At 39.3% G+C, this 23591-nt stretch overlaps 1 protein-coding gene across 8 annotated transcripts in view; it reads left to right on the top strand.

Annotated features, from left to right (window-relative positions):
• DACH1 (dachshund family transcription factor 1) overlaps positions 1-23591 on the top strand; it is a 340125-nt gene that overhangs the window by 150767 nt on the left and 165767 nt on the right. For 7 of the 8 annotated variants that reach the window (XM_081907303.1, XM_081907302.1, XM_081907306.1 and 4 more), the window contains exon 3: positions 22077-22238. The exons of the other annotated variant lie outside the window; for it this stretch is intronic. In XM_081907303.1, coding sequence (XP_081763429.1) covers positions 22077-22238 — 162 coding nt within the window. The remainder of the gene's footprint in view (positions 1-22076; positions 22239-23591) is intronic. 8 annotated transcript variants of the gene reach the window in all.

Below are 23591 nucleotides of genomic sequence, written 5' to 3'. Positions count from 1 at the left end.
ACAAACCGGAACATAAATCCAAACCATTGGAGACATAAAGGAAAATTAATTGGGGCTCTTATATTTCCTCTTGGAGGTCTCTTCCACTATCATCCCTTATTTTCTTTCCTTCATTCTTACTCTCTGAGGCCTTCATTCCCTTTGGCTGAGAACTCTTAACCAACCTTTTAAAAATGTAGTCCTATCTGAGAGTAGAAGCGTACAGTTTGAAATATGACCATTTTTAATTATCTTTCTTTTATTGCATATGATGAAATGGGCTTTAGTCCATGAAAGCTTATGCTGCAGTAAATTTGTTAGTCTTTAAGGTACAGCACGACTTTTCGTTGATTTCTCTGCAGCAGACTTAACACACAGCTCCTTCTGTGAATTTCTTTTTCTGTTTTATTTAACTTTATTTGCCCATGTTCAATTGATATACAGCTCTGAGCATCTCTCTCTCTCCCTCTCTGATAAAAATCTGTCTTAAATATTCCTGTAATTTTTGTGGGTTTTGGTAATTTCAAAAAGGAAGATCTGGTGTGGCACGATACATGGAAAAGATAAACATGACATTAGCATAATACCATTGCATTGTTTATGAAGCCTTGTGATGCATACTTATGATCAGCTTTTGCAAGTAAACTGAAAGCAAATTCATGTCCTTCATAGTCTAAACGCCTAGAAATTAAATACAGGAATATATCTACACTCTATCGTCTATCTATCTAATGTTAGTTTTAGTAAGAGGGATCCGATATTCAGTTAGCAGTACCATTCCCCCCTGCTTTGTTTGGAAACTTTTCTTTAGTTTGCTTTCCTTCTTCTTTATGGTTTTGTGTCCTCTTGGCTAACTGCTCTCTGTATTTGATTCTGCTCCACTGGCTCCTTTGAAGTTATTTATGATTTAATTGTATTTATTCACTTAACACAGATCCATCTGTGTCCCATTCCCAATAGAAGGGTTTTCATTTCATCTCTGTCACTAAATGCTAACGTCTCATGCATTTCTTACCTCTACAAGCCTTTTACAGTGTCGTTCCTATGGTAACTTAATGTGATTCCTTTTAACAGAGCTTACAGTATAATCACTAGAGTTTTTATTTGTAGTGCAGAGGTTCTTTTTTGTTTGTGTGTTTTGTTTTTGTTTGCTGCCTTGTATCTGTGATTGTAAATTGCTTTATAATCCTATTCTAATGAACACTACACAGTTGATGTCTGTTTCTACTTCAGGCATGGCTTGGAAATGTTTCATCTGCTTTTCGTTTGTGTTTGTTGACAACATGGTGGTGAAAAGGGTTGCTTCTTAAATCCACAGCAAACCTTTTGATGAAAACCATTGATTTGCCCACTTCTCCACCTTCATATATAAATGCAGCTAGCAGTCTAATATAGAGTCTAGTTTAGCATTCTCTAAACTAGGAGAAGACTTGCGCCCACTCCTTTTCACTCCCTTACTAACTCTTGGTGTCCCTGCCATGGTTTGCAAATCCAAGTCAAACCATGGTAGTTCAAAATGAAAATAACAATCAGATCATAACAACAAACAACTTAACAGGAGCTCTGAGCCCGGCAACTTGCATCATTTCAAGAAGGTAATCAAATCAGTTCCTTGTTCCAACAAAGTAAGATTTCCCAAAATTAATTGCCTATGGCTTAGCAGCACCACATATATGCGCAGACTCCCCAGAGAGGAGCTTGTGGGTGCTTTGCACCTCTCTGGTCCTTTGCGCAGCTGCTTCGCAAGTCATTGGAAATTAGGCTTGTGGTTTAAACTCTGTCCTCATGAACCACGGGCTGTTGTTTTGTTGCTAGTGTGTTTGGCATAGTGTGATGTGCAAACGAAGCTGTTTAGTTTTTAGTTCCACAATGAAATTGAGTTATGTTAGCAAGAATATTCCCAAATGACCTTAATTCCATCTCTTTTGGGTTAATTGTTTGATCCAGTTTGAAGAGACAACTTTTTCCATATTCCACTTCTTCATACTATCATGGACACCTAATCTCCAGAGATTCCCTAAATAACCAAGATACCCATGCCTTCAAAATATTTTTGAGTCTTAAGAGAATTGGTGGACCTGACCCTGTTAATTCACGGCATTAGTTACCCCTGCCAAATGATGGTACATCTAAGTTTCTCCATGTTCATGCCTCATTCATTGCCTATATAGCGACCGGTGCCAAGAAGCATATTCAAAAGGAATATTTTGTAATGTGCATGTCTAAAAATTGGCATTCTCCTTTAATTCTGTAGAACTGTGTAAATTTAAAATGATCACCATACAATAGCAGCTAGTCAGAAGTGACAAACTGATAGGAGTTTTTAATATATATATATATATATATATATATATATATTGAGGTCAAGCAAGATAAAAATTCCATTTGATTGCAATTGCCTTTCTACTTTCTTAAAAAAAACATTTAAACTAACACTGTTGATATCCATTTTTTTATATAGACCTGTTCACTAGCCAATAGTATTAGTCATCCAAAACACATCATATGGATTAATGGATAAGAATTTTCTGGCATCTTACTGCTAACAGTTTGATACCAGCTGATCTTTTTTCAATTACATTTATTTTTTAATCTCTAAATTTAATCTATTCAAATGATAAGCAAGTTTGAGATTTCAGCAAGTCCAGTTGCTTATCAATAGATCATCCAGGTAAAACTCTTAGATCTCACAATTCTGCTTTAAGAACAAGGTTGCAGTTCTGTGTGCATCCATCTTGGAACAGACCCACAACTACATGGGGGCATTTTGGGGCTCCCCGCTAGTATAAAAGTAGCAGACCCCAGTCAGAAGCTCATCCGATCCCCTGTAATGTTGGTGAGGGCTAGCTAATGTTTCAATATTGAAGAAGAAGAAGAAGAAGAAGAAGAAGAAGAAGAAGAGGAGGAGTTTGGATTTGATATCCCGCCTTTCACTCCCTTTAAGGAGTCTCGAAAGCGGCTAACATTCTCCTTTCCCTTCCTCCCCCACAACAAACACTCTGTGAGGTGAGTGGGGCTGAGAGACTTCAGAGAAGTGTGACTGGCCCAAGGTCACCCAGCAGCTGCAGGTGGAGGAGCGGAGACGCGAACCTGGTTCACCAGATTACAAGATTACTGCTCTTAACCACCTAGATGCAGAGTCCCTGCATCTAGTCCTTGAGGTGCTTGGAGCAGCAACTAAGATCACTCTTCAAATTGATTCCGTTTGGGTTGGCTGGGCAGGCAGGGAGGAAGAATGGCCTTGACGCTGTTTCCCTTCCTCCAATCCCAGAGGTCCTTGAACTGCTGCTGCTTTTTGGCATGCAAAAGGACAGGAAGCAGCTGGCAGCACCGGGTCCCCCTTGCTGTGGATGCTTTTAGTTGAAAGGGAACAAACCAAAGAAGAATCTCATCACACAGTATAACACCCCACCCTCCATAGAAGGGAATTGTGCTCCTTTATAATTTTTATATTTTATATATACATGTCTATCCAGAACCAAGTCCCACTGAGTTTGTGGGCCTTACTCCCAAATAAGTGAGTGCATTATCGCATTCTGCCTGATGTAATGTTGAAGTCTCTGGAAATACCATTGAGGGTACACAGGATTTTTGTGATTTTTCTCCTTTGGACTTTGTTTTTCCTTCTGAGCAGTTATCAGCATTTAGGGGATGATAATATTGTTTGTTGTGTGGATGCAGGTTCTTTGACATTCCTAGATGAGTTAACCAGAAGCTGCTTGTATTTCAATTCAAGGGTCGATTAGCCAGAATTAAACGAATTCAGGCCTAAGCAGTATTTCAAAATACACCAGACTTAAAATATATTAATCTTTCGTTATTTCAGCTGTTAAGAATAGCTGCATGTGTGCTTGGATGATGATCTTGGGAAAATTTGTACGTCTGCAGGATCCTGGGGGAGAGAAAGACTTACTGGAAATTAGTAGATTGAGAGATAATTTAACAGGAGTCAATGTGGGTAATAAATTTAAGGTAAATTGATTTTTGGGCGGTGTGCCTATTGTTTAATAGTAGTTCTGATATATTCTTTTGTAAGAATAGCTCAGTTGTAGCAGTTTGCAATATGTGTGCGAAATAAAGGGATTTCAGAATGGTGTGTGGACTATTCATGTGCATTATATTGTTCCCATTGGTTACTGGTCCTGTCTGGAACTTATGCTCAAAGGACTGTATTGTAAATTCAATTAAATAATGATGGCAAGACAGCAATCTAGTCAACAGTAGCAGTGGACATTGAATAGTTTTTCATAATATTTGGGAAACAATTAATATTAATATTTTTTAAGTCACTCCAAGCTAAGAAGGTTCAGAAAATGCAACTTTGTTAATCATACATTTTACTTTGCTAGTATACTAGTGGTGGTTCAAGAAGAACATGAGAAACTACAATGAACTCTCTCCCTGCCCCCCCTTCACGCAGATTTGAGTAAATTTTGTAGAAACAAAGATGAACGCGTAACTCCATTTGCTATATCTCATTTGCTTTTCTAATCTGTAACAAATTACCTATACTTGTGACAGCTGAAGAAATCTTTACAGTACCTCAGTGCTTTGGTGTGTAAAAGGCGAACAGTTTCAGTTACATTATATTATATATATAAGCTGGCAGTAACACAATCACTTCTTTGGCTAGATTGCTTTTTACTTTATTCGTTGTGTGTTTTGAGACCCTTAATGCATGTTTTCCTACTGCGTTCCATGGAGAAATCAAATTGGTTCCATGGTACATAAATGTTTTATGCAATATTCCATAGAGAACATTAAATAAGAATAAAGAAGCCTTGACCTCTGGCACCTACACCCATTTCTTATGTCAAATGGGGAGATGCTGAAAGCTCTCTGTGCTTGTAACCCTTCTATCTAGCTGTGACCCTCCTTAACGTTAAGCAGGTGACTCGATTAAACATAAATCAGGCATAAAATGCCCTGCGTGAAGCAGCACAGTGAATCAAGCAAATTATCAAATGGCAAAACTCATTTTGTGCTGAGGGCAATGTAAGCTGCCAGCATTTATACATCAAAACTTCACTCAATGTAAGATTGATTTTATTTTATTTTGTTTATTTTAATTCCCTATAGCGAGCTGTGTTAGCCCTGTAAAATGCTGCCTGCATCATTAGGCTCCTAAGAAATGCTTTTTAGCAAGGGGATCTAGCTCAAGCTTACAACAAATGTAATCCATCTAAGAGCTTGTGCGCCATAGTACTCTATAACTGGTTGTGGAAGAGCAGGTCATTTTTCTTTTTCTTTTGGTTGCAATTGCGCTGAAATATAAGTGCCTGTGACTATATAGATTTTCTTTGTCTATCGACTCTATCAAAAATAAGACCACCAAAGGGATAATGTAATAGAATCGAAATACTGGTAGCATCCAAGATATTTTTCCAGTTCCAGTTGAGATGTTCGGATTAAGGTGTATAAGCCCAGTCTTAAGACTGAAATGAATTTTTATGTAAGATGATACATGTCTTCCTTTCACAGTTGCTTTTTATGCTGCTTTAAAACATGTCAAAATAATCCCCAACAGAGGAATCTAAAAGGAATGTCAGCTCTGTGGTTATGTAAATCGAATCGAGTGCTTTACAGCAGGTTTAAGATTTTTATAACTCAGAAGTTGTTAACAGCCAGCTGGTTTGTATCTGTTTTTTATGGTTATTCTTGTCATATGCAGCCTCCACAATTTTTAATTATATTTTATGGTATCTGTTTTCCCTCCTCTTGAATCCCACAGCCACTGTTCGCTATAGAAGATATTTTCCATGGGGAAGAGAGCAAGCATTGGTTTGGGACTTCATCATTAGAAACTCTGTTGTATAATTACTCCAGGTTCTTGGTAATGGAGTCCATGGGCAATGGAATTATGTACGAAATGTGTAGGTTGGTATTGCAGAGAGAAACCTCTAGTACTTGGTATATTCTGTCAATAAGTTTTGAACACAAGTATAGCTAGAATCATGCAACTGTTGTCCTCCCTAATTAGATAGTTGATTTGCAAATTTATTGATGTTTCATCATGCAAATTAACTTTTGCTTTACAGTTCAATATATTATTTTTGGGGGGCATTATTGTCTTCAAGAGATTTGATTACATCAAAGTTTGAAATCACCATTTGTTTTACATGCTTCTCAGATCCTGTGTTCATAATACAATTAAAATAATGGCAGTAGTGGAACAGATTAGTCCCCTCATCCCCCAGAAAAAAACTCTATACAAGTGTTCTCAGAAGTTAGCTCCATTGGTTTCAGTGGGACTTACTCCCAGGTGCATGTGTATAGATTGTGGCCATAGCTTTATGGCTCTTAAATGTAGTTACTTTTAAGTCTGTGAAGGATTATTTTTAGAAAAAATTATAAAGTATTCCCCCCCCCCCCGCACACACAAGAATTCTCCAAATACTGATTTTAAAAAGAAATTTTATGATTTTTTTGAAAGCACAGATTAATTCATTAACAAGAATATTTTTAGTTGCATACCCCCACACCATCTCAGCGCTATACTCAGCTCAATAAGATGTGTCAGATGCTCCCATGGGATCAAAAAGTTTATCTCACTTGAAATATGTTTGCTTGAATTGTCACTAAATGAATTTTGTAGATCAGTCCTGCCAGATCAAGCAAGAAGAACCTACCAGCGATGGCTATGATCCTGCACTTATACTAGACCATGTTATCTATGGGGTCTTCACACGGTGCAGTGTTTTCAGCCAATGTCATCTGAAGAAGGCATTTCCACAGAGCATAGCAGAAACAATACCAGCTTCTGCTGTATAGTCAAAGAATTGATTCGTGTAATCCAATTTCATTACTTTAACAGGCAAAAATCCATATAGGTATTATCATCAAACTTAATATCTGCAGACATTATGGCTCTGTAAAGGGCTACTTCTATTACAGTATATTATAATATTTAAGCAGTTCACTGTTAGGAAGTGTTTGTTTTCGCCTACTTACTCTTCAGTGTCTAAAAGAACTGAACTGAAGAATAAATACGCTCCCAACCCTCCCCTCCCGTTCTGTATAATCCAGGACAACAATCTGCAGCCTGCTGATTTGGGAATAAGTGCACAGAAAGATCTTTACTCAAAATAGTTGTTGCTTGGTAGCGTGTGGAGCTTTATTTATTTAGGAATTTCTTCCCTACCCTTCACCATTCAGTCACTGGGCAGTGGACAACAGATTAAAGCATATCAATACACATTCTAAAACCGAGTAAAACATTACTGCAAAATAAACTTGGCTTAAACTAAAATAAGAGAACAACATAAAATAGTAGAGTGTACAGTGCAAAGTTAAACTCAGACAGAATGCACCCCTTTACTTCCAAAAGCCTGAAAAAAAAATGCATCTATCTTCACCCACCACCCAAAAAAGTAAAGTGTTGAGCTGAGACATACCTTAGTGGAAGAATCGTTCCAAAGTTTTGGAGTGCCGCAGACTCAGCTGACCTCATCCTTGGCCAGGACCACCAGGAGAGTCTCATGGGTGGGCAAACAAAGGCCTGGGGGCTGGATCCGGCCCAATCGCCTTCTCAATCCGGCCCGCAGACGGTCCGGGAATCAGCGTGTTTTTACATGAGTAGAATGTGTGCTTTTATTTAAAATGCATATCTGGGTTATTTGTGGGGTATAGGAATTCGTTCATTCCCCCCCTTCCAAATATAGTCAGGCCCCCCACAAGGTCTGAGGGACAGTGGACCGGCTCCCTGCTGAAAAAGTTTGCTGACCCTTGATCTTAAAATTGGACAGGATGGTAGGGCAGAAGTCATCCTCTAAGATATTTGGGTCTTGGGCCGTTCAGAACTTAAAATGTTAGCATTAGAGCCTTAAATTGGCTGTTAACAACGATACACATTCTCTATCTCCGTCACACACATGCTTCACCTAGGGGTAATTATCTTTCCCACATTCTGGGATATATGGCAGTAGCTCCAGTAGAAGGATTTTGGTAATGAACCAATCTGATCCTATTATTCATGCATGAAATATATGAAGTGAGAATTTACAGTCCCCTTACTTAAATATGAAAGATATGAAACTATAAGCCCACACAGTAACTATCTAACCTGCTTATTACCACTTGTATGTAATGTCCAAAATCAAATGTTATATGCATATTAAGAGACATCTCCAACTTTTGAATTGCCTTCAGGATTTAAGGTGGGTGAAATATTTAGTTTGCTAGCAAGAACTTCAGTTAAAAAAGTTAAGGAACTCCATACGTATGAAATTTCTTTGGTCTTAATTGCCTCAAGACACTTTGGCATCTGAGGTAAAAATAAAGGATAAACCATCAGAAAGCAGATTGCATTATTAGTTTCCTCTGTCAAAGCCCAGTGATTACAGCAGGTAGTCTGTTGATGTCAAGATGTTGTTGGACCAGACTGCAATTTTCCTCATCTCCAGCTAGCATGAACAATGATCAGGGATTATGGAAGTTGTGGTCCAGCCACATCTGGAGAACAACAGATACCTCACCACCAGATTACATTTTAGCTGGGATAGGGGCTCTTGTTCTGAATTTGCAACAGTGAACAACATTTTGAAGCACTGATAATTACATGTGAAATTCCTTGGCTCTTAACCAGTGGGTGCCCAACTATATATCAACTTGAACAAAGCTATGAGGACAAATGTCATCAAACAAGTATTCTCTAACATGGTGCCCACCATATTTTTTGAATACTTCCATCACAGATCTCTGGCATGGTAGTTGTAGCCCCAAACATCTAGGGGGCACCAGGTTGGGCAAGACTGATCTAGAGAGTTGACATCAAGTTAGACCTCTTTCAGTTTCGCCAGGCTTTTTTACCTGCCCAGGCGTGATGTCATAAATGGGCGTGACTTGGCTAAAATTACCTGAGGGCTGGAGCTTTCTCACCCTTGTATTAGCAGAATCAGCTGTATCTTATATATGTGGGAATTACTTTTAAAGTCTGCGCATGAATACAGTTGTAGTCACACAATGGCAGCCTATTTTTAAAAATATTTAGCATTTGAACAGTATTATTCCATAGCAGTTTGCAAATTCTTATAAGAACCCAGGAATTCAGTGACTCTGTTTAACTTTTTACCCATTCCAAGATAAGAAGGATGAAATGTGAGGAGAGATGTAAAACCCGAGAAACTAGAGCCACAGAAATTATGGCTACTGGGACAAGAATGGAAAGTTAGCAATATTCTCATTTTATCTAAAAAAAATAATCTGCTTTAAGATGCTATGTTCACTTGTTCCAACTCTCTCCCTTCCCTAAATGACACTTTAATTCAGTGTGTTTATCATGCTTCAGCTTTTCTTACTCCCAATTATGAGTTGTTATAACACAGGGAACAAATTGGATAATCAATGCACAGCAGGGAAAAAAGGCAGATAAAAACAAAACATATCATTTAATCACAGAGAAACAACTTTGGTTTTTGTTGAGTAACTTACAAAGCAATCTTGGATTCCCAACCACATCTGCAGCCCCGTTGGCCAGGGTGGAAGGAGGGGCAGTTGTGGTTTTTTGTCTCTCTCTCTTTTTTTTCTGTAACGTTTTCAGGTTGGTACAGTGATCACCAAACACCTTCTGCTTTTTTTTGCTGGTTACCACCTGCTTGGACAGAGCATGAACCCTCCACTATAGCAGAGCCTCCCCCCCCCCCCAGCAGTGCACCCTCCTGCCAGAGGAGGCTGGTGTCTTGACTAACAGAATTCACACTACATCCTATCGTACACATACACAGCACTGGGGGAATAGGATCGTCACTCTAGTGCAAAACTCCACAATAGTTTCATACAAGTATGTGGCTGGGCTGTTCGTGGGAGCAAATGGGGCCCGGTAGAAATTGCACTAGTTACACACCTGCCCAATTGGTCCCAGGGCTTTCCAGAATACTACTCCTGCTTTCACCTCAACTCCTCTTCATTGTCTTTCTCCTCACCCTCTTCATGGTTTAACATTGTTCTGCCACTCGCCTTTCCCTTTGACCTGCCCTCATGAGAGCAAGGCATTCTGGGTGAGGTAGCCCAGAGGAAGGGAGAGGGTGCCAGTGCCATGTTAGCAGTGGCAAAACTATTTTGTGTTTGTGAGTGTGTGTCTATGTGAGGTCTTCCAAAACATGGGACCATGGAAGCTCACCATGATTTTGCCCGAGGGGCGGAACTGGTATGGGAAAGTTCTAGGATGTGATATGAATGCAGTCTCTGATACCTTATAAAATCCATACGCCACATAGCAAACTGTATAGCAAACCATTGCTTGCTTAACCATGTATCTTACCTAGAGGCAACTTTGAAGCTGCCAAAACAATTGCTGATATTATCCATCAAGAAACCAAATGCTGCAATAAAATATATATTCTATGATTTTGCATCGGGGTCTGGAGATTTATAAGCACAGACTGGGAGGAGGGAGTGAATATTTTAGACCGTGATTTTTAGAAGGGATCCTTCTACCACAGTTCTTAAAAATAACAGTCATTTTCACTGACATATCTCACTACTTGTTTTCCAGAAGAAGCAACTGTAGGTCACTTCCAAAGTCCCAACACTCCCCCTCCCCGTGTCTGACCACACACAGTCTGAGTTTAGTATAAATAAGGCCCCCGCCCCCCCTCAAGCTATTACTTTTTGGTTTATCTTCAGTTACGCTGAAAAGTAATAGGAAGCAATGCAAACCATAATTCAGACGGCTAATGCTATAAACTTATATGAGAAAGAAGGTGTACCTCTTAGCTCTCTTTACAAACGATGTCTGATCTTTCGCTGTCCTTTAACAGGCGTTTTCATTTGTTTGGTTAGATGTACATCCTTTCTTTAGGCCATCAGTGTTCTCTCTTGCAATGTTAAATGTAACATTCCTTTAAAAAAAAAATCAATTGTGCCTTATCAATGCTGCAAAGAGGAAAATGTGAATTGTAGAATGCATCAGCACATATCCAAGGTTAATTTCCTCTCCAGAAAAAGGACGATTTACTGAATAGGAAGCCATCTGTGTAATATATTTTCCTGTGGGTCTATAATCACCATAGGTTTTCCAAGATTAAAAAAAAAAAGGTATGTCAAGTGTTATTCTACAAAGTTGGAGTAAACTAGGCAGGGCACCACGATTCTAATTTCAGTAGAGAAAATAGGCAAATAGATTTCATTAGTGGGTAGGAAGATTTCATAAAGTGCTGAGGACTGTTCTTGGATAAAAAAACCCAACACTGCATTTGTTCAGTGTTCATTGCGGTTATTTTTTATACCTCACAATAATTATAGTAATGCTGTCAATCTAGGATAAAGTCACACTTTGAGGTGGAAAAATGCTAGTATTTGTTCCTTTGGTGTACACAGTTTTTATATGGGGTAAGTATCAATGTTGGGTCTCTTTTCCCCTGCAGCGGATTTTAGCGGCCTGGGGAAGTACAGGGGGAAGAGAAGAAGAGAAAGTCCCATTGCATGAGCACAAATCTGTTGCGCGTTTGTGTAAACGTTTTTGAAAGACACCCATAATTAATACATTTATAATGCATTCTTGTGCACGTCTGTACAGAGGCAAGCCTCTTTGAGTTCAGTGGACCTTACTCTTGGGTATCTCGTTGTTTAGGGAAGCTTTTAATGTTTGATGGACTATTGTATTTTAATATTTTGTTGGAAGCTGCCCAGAGTGGCTGGGGAAACCAGATGGGCGGGGTATAAATAACAACTACTACTACTACTACTACTACTACTACTACTATATCTTTAAAATGGTTTCTAACCATAGTTACCTACTGTATAAAACTATTGAATTCGTGCCACTGAGGAATGAAAACAGGCAGTCCGAAATAGTGGAGTGAAAATGGCTCGAGTAGGTGTGCCTTCATCCATAAAAGAGTTTCTGTATCTTCAAATAAGACAATTTCCACTTGCTTTTGATTTTTAAATGAAAAATCCTACACCTAACATATCCCTGTTCAGTCTCAATCCCTAAAATAAAGGCATGTGCTCTATTTCAGTTTCCTTACAACCACGATTCTTAAAGGCCTGTCAGATCTCATTGCCTTTGAGACATTAAAAACTTACTGAAGCTCCACATCTTAGCCTAACAGGCAACTTTAAAGTTGGGCTGCCACCACCTTTGCAGATTAGCTTGGAAACACTGTGCACTATTCCAGCACCACTGCTACACTGATCTGAACTGTGCTCCAGGCCCAGCCAAGATACTGGTGCATTTTATTTTGAGAGTTGGCAACTCCAGCTTCAAGTAATTTCTAAGTGTGCACTGCTTCTTGTTATTTTGTTTTTGCTTTATGAGATTGTCCGGCATCTGTACGCATGTTCTAGGGAGCTTGGGTTGGGTCAGTTGCGGTAAATGAAAAGCTCCTGTTTTGCAGAGTCATTCTAGACCGTGGGGTTGACATTGGAAAGTTAAGCATATTTTTTATCTAGGTGAGTAGACCTTTTCACTTTATATATTTACTTACCAAAAGGGACATGGGTAGCCACTGAGCCTCTTGGGCTTGCTGATCATAAGGTTGGCAGTTTGAATCTGCGCGACAGGGTGAGCTCCCGTTACTTTGTCCCAGTTCTAGCAGTTCAGGAGCATACCAGCGCGAGTAGATAAACAGGTACCACTGCGGCAGGAAGGCCCTTTACTTTTACCTTTCACCTCATTTACTTACCAGCCACTTGTGTTTTCAAGGTTGGGGATGTGAAAGGAACAGTGTTATGCATCTTCCAGGCTAGTACACTTGCGCAGCGGTGTTTAGACATTAATTCAGCCAAAGGACCATTGCCTCACATTCTGTGTTAAGCTGTGGATTAGCAGGATTGAAGGGAAAAGCAACAACAAAAGCTCCTGGTGATAGAAAGATTACGATTATTTAGCTCTATTACTTGCAGTCGCAGGCACGAACATGCCCTTTCAGTAATTCTGAATTGTAGCATTGTTACAATTAACTAATTGTGTCCATGTAGCTAAAAATTGGACTAAATTTAACGGATGAGGATGTGTTAAATGGTTCTGGGGTTATTTATCAGTTTCTGACTGTATTGTATAACTGAAATGCAGGGTGTATGTGTGTGTCTAATTACGCTTATTGGTGATATCTTTTCTACCTCTGTTGTTCAAACATTTCTGCTGTGCGCATATATGCCCACAATATCAGGAAGACTGATCCAGCCCCAAACACCCACTTCATTGCCTGGGCAGCTGCACATGAGTACATTGCCTGTGTAACCTTGTCACAGACCTACAAGGAGGAAGGTACCGTATTTTTTGCTCTATAAGACTCACTTTTTCCCTCCTGAAAAGTAAGGGGAAATGTGTGTGCGTCTTATGGAGCGAATGCAAGGCTGCGCGGCTATCCCAGAAGCCAGAACAGCAAGAGGGATTGCTGCTTTCACTGCGCAGCGATCCCTTTTGCTGTTCTGGCTTCTGAGATTCAGAACATATTTTTTCTTGTTTTCCTCCTCCAAAAACTAGGTGCGTCCTGTGGTCTGGTGCGTTTTATAGAGCGAAAAATACGGTACATCCTGACCCGGAAAGAATATGAGGGTGACCCTGCAGAGAGGTAAAACCCTCAGCTTGCAGCAAAATAGGCACAGGGTGTTGGGTATTCAGAGCTGGTATAGAAGAGTGACTAACGGTGTGGCCTGTGCAATTCCCTCACCAGAAAACTCGACTGGCTCCCTCTTTGTTGAAAGGGAAAACTTCCTTGTTCCAACAGGATTTGGGGAACTGACTGCTTTTAATGAAGGGTGAATGCCCTTCTCTTTTTATTGTAATTATTGGTGTGGTTTTTATACATTTCTATATAGAATTGTAGAGTTGGAAGGGACCCCAAGGGTCTTGTGTAGTCCAACACCCTGCAATACAACAATCACGGCTAAAGCATCTCTGGCAGATGGCCACACAATCCCTGTTTAAAAATCTCCAAGGAAGGAGATCCCTCACCTTTGTCCAAAGCTCTTTTAAAACTGTGTATAGTTTTACATAGGGACACAGGTGGCGCTGTGGGTTAAAGCCTCAGCGCCTAGGACTTGCCGATCTAAAGGTCGGCGGTTCGAATCCCTGCGGCGGGGTGCGCTCCCGCTGCTCGGTCCCAGCGCCTGCCAACCTAGCAGTTCGAAAGCACCTCCGGGTGCAAGTAGATAAATAGGGACCGCTTACCAGCGGGAAGGTAAACGGCGTTTCCGTGTGCAGCTCTGGCTCGCCAGAGCAGCGATGTCACGCTGGCCACGTGACCCGGAAGAGTCTCCGGACAGCGCTGGCCCCTGGCCTCTTAAGTGAGATGGGCGCACAACCCCAGAGTCTGTCAAGACTGGCCCGTACGGGCAGGGGTACCTTTACCTTTTACTTTACCTTTATAGTTTTACATATCTTTGATTCTGTTAATGTTTAATTGGTCTTTAATGGGCATTTCCCCCATGTTTTTAGCGTTTTTATTTTTATATGTATAATGCCTTAAGTTTTGTCAGATAATAATAATAATAATAATAATAATAATAATAATAATAATAGCCTGCATTAGAAAGAAAAGTTGAAACACTGGAAAGTGTGCCAAAAAAAGGAAAGCCCATTAAGGCTTGACATCAGCATAAACAAACAAACTGTAGCACCAGACAGAGAATATGTTCCTGCGCATGCAGTAGTGAGCGGGTCATGATGATGCTCACCATTCTTTGGAGTTTGTCTTTTAGATGCTTATGGACTCACACATATGTACAGCTGCTCTGCTACTGGTAGGTGTGATATAATCCCCAAGGAACTATTCACATTTATGACTAAATTATTTGTACTATACCTTCAGCAAGGCCTCGTATTGAAAGCTAAATCCAAGGTGCTGACATGTTTTGATGCACATGGGCGAGGTTTGCATGCTATTTTGGGATGTAAGCCGCCAGAGAACTTTTATATTACAGTGTGACATACAAATCCCAGAAATAAATGCTTATTCAGAAGACTTGATGAAGGCAAAATGACATTTCCCCTATCTGATACCATGTGCAAACTTATTTGGAATTAAGTCCCAATGAATTCAAGGAAACATGGACAGAATCATCCTAAGCCTTCCCTTTTGGAAATACTCCAGTTCTTTGTCTCCATACAGATTGGTAAATGCATCCCTACACATTTTAAGGAACCGTGGCTTGAAAAGATCAGTACACAAGATTCATTGTCAGCAAGCAGCATTTCTCTCTTTCAAAAGTTGACCTTTGCTGGTTTTTTTTAAAATTTTATTTTAAAGATATATCTGTGCTTTTTTATCTTTTTAAAGGCATGCATTTTTGGTTAAGAAATTGAAGATAATTTCTTTGTCCTACTTCTAGGCTGGGGAGGTTCAGATAAAAAAGAATTCCTGTCTTAAAAGTCACACATGGCTGTAATTTAAGTTTTTTTTTTTAACCTTCTTGTCCGTAACAGTTGAAAGAAACCTTCAATGAAACTTTATTAACTAGACCAATGCCTGAGGCTATAAAGGTTCATTTATTACCAGTTTCTTGGCTGTTTTTCTTCTTCTATTTTTCGGTTAAACTCATAGCGTAAGATAATACTTCACAAAATTAAACCTTTGACCTTCTGTAGAGTTAAGTCGCCTTTGATTAGATAAAGTAACAATTTATGGTCCAGCTTGAGGTTGCACATGAAATGAATAATGCAACAGACTGAATGAGGACTGAAAATCTATTGCTTTTGAAGAGATGACTGTTAAAAAGAAATCTACACTCTTAATTGAATTGTTTTGATTCTGTACGCACATCTGCAATATTTCAGACTCTTCATAGAAAATGTAGTCTTTTATTTGGTGGTTTCTGTATATTATATGTAGTTAAAATCTGAGTAAACTTAGTAAACTCCATTGAATCTAATCAGAAAACAAGATACTGCTGAAGGTGTTTTGTTATTTTAAGCAATTGGATATGTTCCTTTAGACTTTTTTAAATAAAAAAGTGAAAATGAGTGCCACTGATTTTCAGTGCTATTTTCTTACTTCATAATTACCTTTAGGATTGCAGCCTAGCAACGTAATTCTGTGCTTTTATTCAGAAGCAAGCCCACCGAGTCCAATAGTCCTTAGTACCAAGAAAGTGTACATAAGATTACAACATGAGATTTTTTTAAAAAAGCAGGGATACTACAAAAGAAACCCAGCAGCAGCAAGTAAGCATCCCTACAACAGAAGATCAGTGTAAGAACATCTCATCATGAACCACTGTGACAATCAATAGGATGTAATTAATAGAAAGGCCTTAAGGGTAGCATATTGGATAGAGAGAAATATGGGATTTGCAAAGTATATATTGAATGGATTAACTCGTGTAATTGATGGGGTAGGGCCTTCTTTGTGGTGGTGCTTTGCTTGCGGAACCCTCTGCCCTTGGAAGTGAGTTGAACATCATTGATGCTGAGTTGCCATCATTTGCTAAAGCGTAATCTATTTACTCAGGCCTTTGGGACAGCTTGATGCTTGTGCTAGGCTATGTATATTAATTTACTTGCTGCTGGACTGTTAGTATGGTATGTAAATTTTGATATTAATGTTTTATTGATTGTAATGCAGGGCTTCCTAAATTGTGTTCCATGAGCTTCATTCACATGGTCGGGTATGTCCACACTATTTGCACTTTTATCGCTTCTTTTATTTCTTATATTGTATTTTATTGTATGACGATTTGCTTTCCATGAGAATGCAAATTTTAACAATATACAATCTAAGAAATAAAAGAAGCAATAAAGATGCAATACAAAATCATACAGCATCTAGCACACCACATTACAACACGTAAAAGTAACACTTAAGTGGTTCACCATGACCATAAGCAATTTTAAAGTGGTCAATGGGAAAAAAGTTTGAGATCCATTATTATAATGGTATGGTTGTATTTTATTGTTTCATGATGTACTGTAAACGGCCGTAGGTTGTTTTGATGAAGAGCAGTCAAGTAAATCATGCAAATGGATAAATATACCGACAGTGCAATCCTAGGCTTGCCATATGTCATGAAAATTCCTGACATGTCCTAGTTCTCAGGTGTAAAAATGGTGCTGGGGAAATGGGATGTATGGCAGTGCGATGGAAAAAGCAGTGGAAACAGCTCAAAGAAGTTCAACAATTTTGAGGACTTCCTACAAAAAGCTCAACAACTTTGCGAGTGTCATGAATTTTACTATGCAACCCTATGTAGGTGTACTCAGAAGTTACTTATACTGAATTCCTTGGGGCTATGGAAACATGCATAAGATTTCAGCCTAAGCAAATTATGACTATGGGAAGAAAAATGTTCTCAATCTTTAAGAGGTTTACATACTTCTAAATATGGAAGTAAGTTATTAATTTCCATGAAAGTGAATTTATCATAATATTGATTTGAAAGCAAAGCAAATTGTTTTAAAAATGTTTTAAACCTATCAACTTTGATCCAACAAAAGTTAGTCATGTTGAAATTGCATGGGTTTTTTTCTTTTTTTCTGTATTGCACACAACTTTCTGCTGAAACACACATAGATACGTATGTGTCGTCATCTGCTTTCGAAAGCAAAATTATTTTGTCTTCTATGGCCTATTTAGATTGTCATTACACAGGGACTACATGGATCCCGAGTTGAATATGAGGTCTCTAGAAGGGGTTTTCAAAGGAAAAAAAAGAGAATTAGTTCCATTTGAATTGTGAAATAATACTGTTATTTCGAAGAAAGTGACATCAAAATCAATTGGACTTGTTGCTATGCAGCATGACTAAATTACCAGGTAGCAACCTGACGAGCTGACTCTGTCCTTTAAAAACTCTGGTTATAGTGGATGCAATTGCTGCAGTAATTGTTTGGTGAGTTATATTGGCTTTTATCCCACCTCCTACCCCCAAATTGGCATTCTCATGCCTAGCCATCCCTTAGACCCTGTGCCCGTTCTTCTGCCCTGCCTGCTGTGAGACAAAATTAAAACTACTTGCTGCAGCAGGTGGGGCAGAAAATTAGGTAAAGCATCTGACGAAGGAACAGGGTTGAAAAATACTAGATATTCTTTAGCTGCTTCGGGGCTTTTAAAGAGGCTGGATTTCCTCAATGAATATCTGGCAATCATTGAGCAGTTCCATACATTTAGTTTACTACTACTACTACTACTACTACTACTACTTATTATTATTATTATTTAAACCCTGCCCATCTGGCTGGGTATCCCCAGGAAAAAGTCATTTCTTTGCACAGGGGAGTCTATAGCATCCAGACGAAAAGTTTTCGATTTTGCTTCAACCTTGCTCAAATTACAATAATCGGAAGAGATGAAACCAGCAAACTACACTTTCCAACAGTTCACCCCTCCCAGCAAAGTAGGGATGTTCCTGTGATTCGCATTTTAATTTTAAAGAAAACGCCCCACCCACCTCTTCCACTAATCAGTATTATCTTTACTCCACTTCCAATATGCTATATTATATTTGCTATTTCTGTGACCAGCTATCTCACAGGCAGTTTTAAGTACTCTTTAGTTCGTCTACTTGTCCTAACTACATGTTACACTCACTTTAGAAATGTTAGTGAAGCAGCTGTACCCTAAAGATTAGTGACAGCTATTAGAAAACAGCCTGTTCCTAGTAAATCAGAACAGTTTAAACAGATGGGTTGGACTATAACAGTGAAAGCAACAGAAATAGTTCAAAAAGTAGCAGTGGAATTTAACCACTACCACCACCACGATTTTCACCCTGCACCTTCAACGTCATTAATGATGTGATTGACAGGGCTCCCTAGGTGGCTGACTGCAGACTGTGGTATCATCACTGAGAATGGCTTTCCTTGAGCCCTATACATAGAATCATAGAATACATACTGACTTCAAAGTAAGTACATACATACTTCAAAGAGATTCATTGGGGAGGAGACATTCTCACAGAAGCATTCTTCAGAAAGGCATTATTTTTGTTTCTGGAGATTTTTGTTGGAAGTGAGCTTTAGTCGCCAAAACAAAATATTAAAGAAAACCGAACATGATCCCTTTTCAAACTTGATAAATTAGAATCTCAGCACTGAGCCTTCCTAGATGTGTGAGGGAAGAGAAAATTGTTCTGCTGGATAGCACTGTGGTGAAGAAGGGGATTTGTTAGAAGAGCTCATTCAGTGTGTGTTTCTTTAGGTTTTCAGTGTCTGGCTGAGGTTAAGAGCTGAGTTTCTGCTAAGGCTTGAAGAGCTTTGAATTGAGTTATAATTCAGGCTCACCCTGCTCTTACAAGACACCTTGAACAGACTTTTCCCGGCGAGTCTATAGGAACTGTCAGCAGTAGGGAAGATTACTTCAGAACCACGATTGTTGAATTGAACTTTACTTTTTGATGTTTTGCTTTTTGAATTAAATTGTTGGACAAGATTAATTGTACACAGTGAGAGCTTTAAATGAATAGCTGTGTTAAAGCATTAAACTTCTAAGTATGTCACATGGGGGGAAAAGCTGGGAGGTTTAATGAATAAATGCATTTAATGCATAAAATGCCTCAGCTAATTTTTTAATTCCTCTACTAACGGTCTTTATTAAAGAAAGAAAGAAAAAAAGCACACCGCCCTGTACTTTATTCATCCTTCTGTGGTGGTTGCGGAAATTTCATATTCCTGCGTCTTGCTAATCTCCTGGTTCCACAGAAGTAAACAATAGATTTCATAAATTAAAAATACGCGCTTCAGAACATGTTTCTAAAGATAAAAAACAAGGCTGTAAACATTTATGACTGAAACAAACTAGATTGTTCAAATACTGCCATGATGTATCATGTATATCAATATGGCACTGATATCAGTTAGAATGCAAACAAGGTTTTAAATGATGTGCCCCTTCATTTCAGCTGGAGAATCCACTTTACGCCATCTGCCTATCAGATGGTTAGGAACCAGGACTGCGTATTAATGCCACATGTTCGATTTTTCCTCCCTCTTGTAATGGTTAGATTCATATTGCTAATAGCTGTGCAGGAGCACTGTCGATGAAATTTGTGTGACGCTGGAGTGATGAGATATTTATAAAGTGGCCTGTCTCACTGAATAATCAGCAGGAAGAATGCCAGACATAAACAGCTTATCAATTTCGGAATATTAATGATAACTGCTGCCTGCAACTGTAATAGGCTGACTTTTCTCTCTCTTTTTTTTACACACTTGTTTACAATTCTTTGGAACAAATGCTAGGAGAAAACAAGAAATACTTTTTAAAAAATTCAGAATAGTTATTGGGCTTATCTTAAAATTGCTCTCATATATTGATTTTTCCATCTAATTTAATTAATGGCAAGCAGCACTTATCCAAATGACCTAGAGAACATGAAACAACACAATATGAGTTTGAATAAAAACGGGGGTAACGATTACCTAGCGCACAATCCACAACTTGCCTTTTGTTCCATGCTGGTGTGCTTTTATAGAACTCCTCTATTCCAAATCCAGAAGCTTTGCACCTGGTTGGGCTAGTGAGATTTCCTTCACTTCAGTTCCACACTACAAGTGCTGCAGTCCTGTATCTTCTGACTATCAAAGCCACACCTGCCAGCTGCATTAGTGTCACAGGACGGCAAATGATTAGTGGGCCATATGGTTTATGGATCTCAGGATTGGCTCAGATTTGCCAGATGTATAGGATAGCAGTACATCCTCCTCTAGCTTTGTAGTGCAACACAGCTTGGGCTGTGTTACAGACTGCTCTGACTATATGTTATGTACAGTGGTGCCTTGCAAGACGAAAAGAATCCGTTCCGCGATTCTCTTCGTCTAGCGGTTTTTTTGTCTTGCAAAGCAAGCCCATTGACAGCTTAGCGGATTAGCGCTACAGCGGTCTAGCGGCTTCTAGCGATCAGCTGTTAAGCGGCTTATCAGCGGATTAGCTGTTAAGCAGCTTAGCGGCTTAGGAAAAGGAGGGAAAAAAGTGGGGGGAAACCCGCGGGGACTCGCAAGATTTTTTCGTCTTGCGAAGCAACCCCATAGGGAAATTTGTTTTGCGAAGCGCCTCCAAAACGGAAAACCCTTTCGTCTAGCGGGTTTTCCGTCTTGCGAGGCGTTCGTCTTGCGGGGCACCACTGTACAGGGTTCAACACATTATGAGTGGCTTTGGTGGCCAAGCAAAATGTTGCCCTTTCCGGGACATACCCCTGGCATCATGCTGTATCTTTGAGTCTCAGTGACAAACAGAAGCACCTTTTCCAGGTGTTCCTGGGCTCCAGGACATGCTTGCGCAGGGCCTTTCTTTCTAATTCTTGCTCACCGTACAGCACGCAGTGCCTGAAAATCAGCTCTGAATTGTTGGGGGCCTCCAGAGTGGGCTTCAGTGTGATATGAAGGGCTACGTTTGGAAAGAGAAAATGGCAACCTTATTAGTTAGTAGCAGAAGAACTTTCCACTCAAAGAGTAGAAGACACTTTGGATCCTAGGCACAACATAGACATTTCTCCACACTTGTTTTACTATAGCCATTAAGAGATGGCCAAAACAAGACTGTCTTACAGTGGTAATTTAGTTTTTGTTATTGGCAGAGATTTAGAGGAAGAGTATGATACAAATGAGGAAAAACCACCAAAAACACCTGCTTTGGGGATCCTGCTGTTAGCGAACGGATGGCAGCATTGAAAAAGGTGCACTTAAAGGTTGCAATGAAGCATAAATAAGAAAGTGGTATTGGAGACAGGTATAGCCCAAGCAAATAACTTGGTTTGTGCACAAGTTACAGAATCAAATTTATTTTCGTAACGTGTCTCGTGCCTGAGAACAAAATCAGAATTCTTACTGTATTTCTTGGTTTAGAACTAGCATGCACTCTCTTAAGGTAATGAGCCAAAACTTAAATCCACCACTGAGTGGATAAAAACACAAGTTTGACAGCTTTACTAACAGGACTTGACAGAAAAACCATTCCCAGCTTGCAATCTTCTGGACTTTTAAGTTTATTTGGTTACATTTTGGACAGCTGACTTCTTATTTTTTAAACTCATGCCTTCATTGAGAATTTGGTATTGTAAACAAATTTGGAAGAAAATGTAGCACACCAAATTGTGCATTGCTGAATTTTCTTCTTAGTAACTTAGTCAATTCCTTTTGGTGGCAGATGATGCGAAAAGAGTATCAATTTCAATGGAAAGTTGGTAGAAGTTAATTTAGTTCCATTCCTGTCTCTTTTTAGGTCTGACAGCTGCAGCTGCTGCAGCAGCAGCTGCCACCAATGCAGCCATTGCAGAAGCAATGAAGGTGAAAAAAATTAAATTAGAAGCTATGTCGAACTATCATGCCAGTAATAATCAGCACGGAGCAGAGTCTGAGAATGGGGATCTGAATTCTAGTGTGGGTAAGTTTCCGATCTAAAATAGAATTCTTATATAAGTAATACCATAATAGATAACAATACTGATTCTTGCATTATTTGTTTTTGCTACTATTGTAAGAATATTACTTTTGCATGTGGTTCTTTGCTGACCCGTTATTATATTATTTAAAAAAACAACAACATTTGGATGGTGACTTTTCATTGATAAAATCTAGGTAGAGTTATATGAAACAGAAAAATATCACAGTATCCCACTGTCCTACCGGAAGTAAACACTCAACAGCCCAATCCCAGCCAAGTTGAGAGATATTTGGTGCAAGGTTGTTTTGGTCTTGATGAATTCAACTGGACCAATGAAATGCAGGCATTAGGCTGCACAGTCTGGTGGGTATTTCATTCTTCCATTACAAGTGCTGAAAGAGAAATAACGAACACATTAAACAAAGTTTGGAAATACTGGGTTAGATCCAGATGTAGGCATCCCCAGAGTGGACCTACGATTGACTAAGTCTGGATCCAGCCCACTGTGTATTAAATTTTCATGGATAAATTCCTAAATGATAACTTCTTCCGCCCACACCATATGTTAAATATTTGGAACCATTAGCACGACTCCCTGTCTAATAAGATGCAGGGTTAACATGATGTGTTTACACATGTCGTAAATTTCCTTCGCTAAAATATACTTAAAATTATGGTAGCTTTTAAGGTCATTCCATTGTAATGGCTCCCTTCTGCTCTCTGAGATAAATGTAAGTAAGTGAACTGAAAGCGGAGTTTTAGTGCTGTTAACCATTGTACATCGCAGAGGTCGCGTAGACATAAAGCAGACATGACAATCTAATATATTCCTCTTTTTGTATTCTGCAAATTTTTGAGGTTATTCTTAAGGATGACAACTTGACAACTTTTTTGTTCTGAATCTTCCTGTACATATTTATTATTTAACCCATGCCCAAGAACAAAAGGAACAAATGTGCACATGGCAGCAGATTCCGAGGCCAGTTTTCCCTTCCTTTTTCTGTTAATGTTTCAGCAACCGGGGGTGGGGGGTGGGGCGGGGGGTTGAGGAGCTACAGGTACACTTAGGAAAACTGTTTCGGGAATGGGGAAGATAGATATGAACACAGAAGTTTAATGGTCACCACTAAAAGTGGTCTCAAAGGAGGATATGTGCTGGTGAGTGGGGCAAGGGAAGCACAAGGCAAAGAAACAAGAATAGTTTTCTTGGCTGAATGAAATGAGCAGGGATTGGTTGCAAGAAGCACAGTACACGCCATATATTTTTTAAAGGGGGAGAACGGGTAGATGCTACCTTTAAGCAATTGAGAAAAGGAGAGGTATGAAGAACATCTTCTATTTTTTATGTAGCTT

This window comes from Podarcis melisellensis, assembly GCF_964234715.1.
Source record: "Podarcis melisellensis genome assembly, chromosome: 4".
NCBI classification, from domain to species: Eukaryota; Metazoa; Chordata; class Lepidosauria; order Squamata; family Lacertidae; genus Podarcis; species Podarcis melisellensis.
Note: the sequence above shows the minus strand (reverse complement) of the source record. Positions and strands in the feature narration are given on the sequence as shown.